This window comes from Bos indicus x Bos taurus, chromosome 13 (assembly GCF_003369695.1).
Source record: "Bos indicus x Bos taurus breed Angus x Brahman F1 hybrid chromosome 13, Bos_hybrid_MaternalHap_v2.0, whole genome shotgun sequence".
NCBI lineage: Eukaryota > Metazoa > Chordata > Mammalia > Artiodactyla > Bovidae > Bos > Bos indicus x Bos taurus.
In genome coordinates, this window is record NC_040088.1 from 44541335 (window position 1) to 44547334 (window position 6000).

Below are 6000 nucleotides of genomic sequence, written 5' to 3' on the forward strand. Positions count from 1 at the left end.
GGAGCTTGCTTAAACTCATGTCCACTGAGTCAGTGATGCCCTCCAACCATCTCATCTTCTGTTGCCCCCTTTTCTTCCTGCCTTTAATCTTTCCCAGCATCAGGGTCTTTTCTAATGAGTTGGCTCCTCACATCAGGAGCCAAAATATTAGAGCCTCAGCATTAGTCCTTCCAGTGAATATTCAGGGTTGATTTCCTTTAGGATTGACTGGTTTGATACAGTGTGCCTGGCTCTATTCTGGGCACTAGGGACACAAAGATGAAGAAAACCGAGCCTGTCTTTAAGGACAAAGTCTTGTATGGGAGTTGATGTGTAGCCCACACGATAGTTAATGGTGCTGTGTGTGCAGGAACCAGTCCAGAAACCTAGAGGAGCTAATTCTGGTGGGGAATCTAGAGGGGCTTCCTGGAAGAGGCATCCAGAAGTACAGAAAGGTAGATATTGCCCTGTTTTCTCCACAGAGAATCAGAAGCTGCATAGCACAGTTAAGTTATTGGGATACAAGTTGCAGCAGTGGCTGCTGAGCCCATAAAATCCTACTGAGGCATGTCTGTGCCAGAGGCCCCACCACCACGCTTCTCGACAACACCTGCCTCCCCCACAAGCCTTTGCTCAATTCCAGAAACATGTCAAACTCCTATCACCTTCTCAAACACCCTTCCCACTGGCTAGAACACTGTTCCCACCACTCTTCTTCAAACTTAGCTGTATTTTCCCCTGGGTCGCCTCAGAAAGCACCCCCATCCCCCATATACAGCCCCCCTCCTTCTCTCTCACACCCACCACATCTGCAAGCTTGTAGTCCACTTGTTCACCTGTAGCCTCCCCGGACAGACTGCACACTCCATGCGGGTGAGAACAGGACTGTTTGGTTGACCTTTACACTCAGCACCTAGCACATTACTGACCACCCAGCCGGCCCTCTGTAAACGGTGCTGGAAGAACAAGCCCAAGGATGAATGAATGGCCCCAGCCTTGGGCTTCAGATCTGTCCTCATCTCTGATTTGCTGATTAGCTTTTTCCTGGCTCCTAATGTCACCACTAGTCATGAGACTACTGGAACCCATCCCACTTAGGGACATCTCTCTGCCACCTCGTACTGGCCTTAGGAGCTCCCCCATCTGTAAACACAGCCCTCCTAGACTGGGGCTTCCATCATCCACCTGGAATCACCCTGCAAACCTCTCCCCACAGGGGGCCAGGACCCCAGTTAGCAATCACGTCAGCCCCGACACAGGGCTGCGTCATAGCAAAGGGGACAGTGAAGGAAGGGCTTCTCAGAGCCAGGACAAAGGAAAAAAGTCCCACAAGCCACAAAGCATCTCCAAGTGCCAGAGAGCCTCCTCCTCTAGCCTGGAGGCGATCACATGCACCAACATATTCACACTTAGACAAGAAAGGGTTTCATCAGATTTGACAAGGTCGCGTGATGTCATTCCACTGAATCATTCCAGAGATGACAAAATCAAAGAGCAAACAGGGAGACTGGCTTCCCTAGAGATGCCAGGATGGAAGAGGGCTATTCACAAAGAATAGCGAACTGGTCTTACCTTGATTCTCAGGCCAAGGAGTGACTGGGTGGGGGTCCGTGGCTTTCCCTTGAAATGGTTTTCCTTATGCATTAACTTTGCCTTCTTTTTACCGGGAAGACCTGCAGGACGATGGCTGTGGAGGTGAGCTGTGGCTTCTCTTGGCACTGGCCCTGAAATCAACATAAAGCCCAGGATGCCTGACATCTGGGAGGAGAGATTGTGGACGCCAGGCTCTGCCTGCTGGTGGGGGCCTCAGCGACACTGCCCCTTGGGTTGTGCCACCGTCTTAATAAACACAAAGCCCATGTGTCACATCTACATACAGCCAGGAGAGTTTTACACAGAATCACTCAACAGGAATGCAGATGGCTGCCACTCATCACAGCTCAGCTGGGCATGATTTCACAAGCAAACTAGGACCGTCTCTCACATCCAAGGGCCCTATGTTGATTTCAGGGCCAGTGCTGAAAAAGGACACAGCTCAACTCCACAGCCATCATCCTGCAGGTCTTCCTGGTAAAAAGAAGGCAAAGTTAATGCATAAGGAAAACCATTTCAAGGGGAAACTACAGACCCCCAGCCAGTCACTTCTGTGACCTGAGAAGCAAGGGAAGACCAGATCACTAATCTTCACTTGCCCTCTTACATGCTGGCATTGACTGAGTCGCTGATCAACAAGAGTACATCAGAAAGACCTAGGATCCAGCCCTGGCTCTGCCCCTCACTAGCTGTGTGTCTGTGAACAAGTGACTTCCCTTCTCTGTGCCTCCATTTATCTTCTGTAAGATGAGGATAATCATAGTAGCTTTTTCAAAGGGTAGTGAGAAGAGTAAATGAAATAGAACTCAGTCCCCACACAAGAAGTACTCATTGAGCACCTACTAGGTTCCACATGCCATTCTAGGTGATCAGGGAAGAAATACACCAGGGAAGAAAATAGACAAAGATCCTTGCCCTCGTGGAGCCTGTATTTGGGTTTGGATAGATTAACAATAAGCAGCGAGCCTAATAAATAAGTATCAATACACTCTGTAGACGGTGATGACTGCTCCAGACAAGAGAATATAAGGTGAGCCAGGTGGAGGAAACACAGCCACTTTGTCCTTCCTACAGCAGTTCCAAGCAACAGGTTGGAGAGGCCATCTGTAGGTTTTCCAATCAACTGCTCAACTGAGCCCTGCTTACAGTGGCTCCCGCCAAGACACCAGCCATGAGAAGAAGCCACCCTCCAAACTGGCCCACCCACTAGCTGAGTACAACCGAACGACCTCAATGGATGGGCACGAAGCAGAATTGCCCAGCTGAGCCTGGCCTGAATGTCCGACCCACAAAACCATGAGATACCATAAAATGACTGTCGTTTTAAATCACCAGGCTGGGGAATGGCTGGTTACATAACAACAGATAACCAGAAATGAACAGGGATAGGGGGGTTTATATAAAGCATATAAACTCCTAGTCCAGCTGCCACAAAGTGCGCTCAGACTGTATCATCCCTGTTATTATCCCACCTGGACCCAAGAGCACAGCCTGCTCGGCTTTGGCACCTGTGGAATCCAGGAGAAGACACGAGTCCACTTGCCTCCCCTCCTCCATTCCTTACACCCCGTCCTGGCCTGTCCTTTCCCACTTCTCCCCACATTTCATTCTGTCTCCACTTCATTCTCTCCACATCCTTCTTTTCTCGTCACAGTCCTCTGCTCCCTCCTCCTCCCTCCCCAGCACCTCACACCCTGGAGCCTCACCCCCACTCGGAGCCAAGCCTTCCTCCATTCGTCTACGTTTCTATTTTCTCCAGGATGAAACAGGACCAAGTGCAGACGCGTCCTTGAACATCCCATCAGGGAGGAGGGATGACACATGCTTTCTAGAAGAAAGGAGAGCAGGCCGCCTTGATTACTCCCCTGAGAAACTTCAGAACTTGGGACATTTCAAATTGACATGAAAGAGCCACAGGCAAGGTCACTGGCAGCTATTTCCACCCAATCTGGGCTTTAACCAGCTCTTCTGTCCCCGTCACAGGACGCTCCTCTCAGAGAACTCTGGCCTCTTCCCTGAATCGCAAGAACAAGTGCTGCTGGCCCCCCGGGCACAGGGGGATGAAGGATGCACCACACGTGGTTGCCCTCCCCCACCTCCATGAGGCCAGAACTGGCCACAGTGGCCCCTGCTGTGAACGACCTTCAAGTGAGAGCAATGTGCCCTAACGTGGCAAAGATTCCTCAGCCTGGCTGTGCATTAAAAGAATCTAAAGTAAAAAAGACCTTGATGTTGGGAAAGACTGAAAGCAGGAGGAGAAGGGGGTGACAGAGGATGAGACAGTTGGATGGCATCACCGACTCAATGGACACAAGTTTAAGCAAGCTCCAGGAGATGGCGAAGGACAGGGAAGCCTGACATGCTACAGTCCATGGGGTTGCAGAGTCAGACACGACTGAGTGACCGAACTGAACCGAAAGTGAAAAATGAAAGTGTTAGTCACTCAGTCATGTCTGACTCTTTAGGATCCTATGGACCATAGCCCTCCAGGCTCCTCTGTCCATAGGATTCTCCAGGCAAGAACATTAGAGTGGGTAGCCATTTCCTTCTCCAGGGGATCCCCCTGACCCAGGGATCAAACCCAGGTCTCCTGCATTGCAGGCAGAGTCTTTACTGTCTGTGCCACCAAAAGAATCTAGGGAGCAGGTAACAAACATCCAGATGCCAGAACCCACCCTGAACACACTGAATCAGCCTCTCTGGGGCTGGACTCCAGGCGGCCAACCCAGTACCTTCCTGCTGTTCTCTGAGAACCAGGAACTTTGCATCTAGAAACGACAAAGCACCAATCCCTCCCTGCTTCACAGACCAGACTTTTCCCACCCAGTTTAAGCAGCAGGGTACCTCTCAGTGGCTCCTGTACCTCTTCCTGTTGTGCCTGCTGGCTGCTCCCCTCTGGCTTCAGATGACCAGGAAGGCTGTGCAGAGAGAAACATGTGACTTTCCTTCGCCCAGCAGCTGGCTGAGCAGGTGGCTGTTGTCAAGATAGGAGCGTTCTCTTCCACTTCATCAGAGAGAATGGAGGATGTCTTGAAGCTAAGGCTTGACTCCCATCTGCTCCCCAAGATAAGTGCAGCCTGCTTTCTCTGGCCAAGAGTTGAACAACTGGCAAGGAGAGTCTGGCTCACACCTGCTTTGTGGGAAAGCTTTCACCCTTGCTAAGTCGGGTTTAGACCCCAATCCCATGGTTTGGGAAAGCTTTTTAGCAGCAGAATCAGGGTTTTATTTGGGAATCCCACACTCCAGACAGTTAACAAAGAACTACCCTGATTGATGCTCCAGGTCTTCCTTGCGGCCATTCTTCTTCTGTCAACGCATCAGCAGCTCCCGGGCCGCCTGGTGCTCACAGCTTCCAGGAAACCCAGTTCTGTGCTGCTTCATTCACTCGGTGATTTCCGTGAGATTCAGAATATGTCTGGAGCTCTTAAAATGGCCCAGCAGAATGGAGGATCGTGCTCATTCACCGTCTACGGTCACCCAGGACAGATCAGAAAATCGAGCTTGGTGAGCACGTACGCACACACACATACACTGTGGGGAGACAGCAAATTAGAAAAGATGGCGTGTTCAAGCTCTCTGGCCCCACATTTTGCAAACAATGTGTAACAGGTGAGAGTAGTTATAGCACTGCGCATGCGCGTCACCAGGTACTCGCTGAGCTGTGGGCTACTTGATGCGGTCCGCCTGCGTCAGCTCCGCCTGGAAAAGCCCAGAAGGGTTGTGTGTGGTGATGTTCTGTCTGCTGCTACGGCTGCTGTGCCAGCCAGGAGAGAATAAATACGTCTGCAGTTCCTACGGATCCTCAAATTTTCTTCTAGCCTCTTAGCTCCTGCCTTGCCTACGCAGGGTTCATGGAACAGCACACACAGTGTGAACAGCGAGAAGACTGGCATTGTAAACAGGAACAGCAATACACATATGCACAGCTACCCCTTGAAGATACCCCTAGGACACACTTACTCCTTGAAGCTTGGACAGACTGTCCCTTCCCCCGCGCCCCCTTCCCCCGCCAGCGGCAACTAAAATTAGACATGGACCTATTCGTGTTCTTGGGGTTGTCTTTTAAGGATAAGATGTCCACCCTCTTAAAAATCACATACTTTGTTTCAAAAAACCGCATGGGAAATGGAGCAGAGACTCTCCGGGCACTTCATACAGAAACACTTATTCCTATGGATATGCTTTTGATGTTCTCGGAGGCTGCCCCATGCCCACTGCAGCCTCAGCACCGAGGACCCCCCTCCTCCTGCACTTCCAGGATCCGCTGGAGGCTGGAGCTGCCCCTGGTACAGACAGTGCTCCCTTCCTAGGTAGTGGGTAGTTGGAGTCCCAGGCCCTGGCTGTCCTCAAGGATGTAGCTCAGCTCATCGGCAGTGAAATGTGAGCTCATCACAGCCGTGAGAAGCTGGTTTGTGTCTCACCTTCAGT

At 51.1% G+C, this 6000-nt stretch overlaps 1 protein-coding gene across 6 annotated transcripts in view; it reads right to left on the reverse strand.

Moving 5' to 3' along the window:
* The window catches only part of LOC113903467, a 61326-nt gene extending 56580 nt beyond the window's left edge, over window positions 1–4746 (reverse strand). For 2 of the 6 annotated variants that reach the window (XR_003514126.1, XM_027559610.1), the window contains exon 1: window positions 4436–4746. Coding sequence is in view for 1 of the 6 variants with exons in the window: in XM_027559610.1 (XP_027415411.1) it covers window positions 4436–4508 (73 nt within the window). In the remaining 5 variants the exon portion in view is untranslated. Of the gene's footprint in view, window positions 1–4416 lie in introns of all 6 variants that reach the window. The other 4 variants (XR_003514127.1, XR_003514124.1, XR_003514123.1 and 1 more) reach the window with 3 other exon arrangements.
* Between the last annotated feature and the right edge of the window lie 1254 nt (window positions 4747–6000).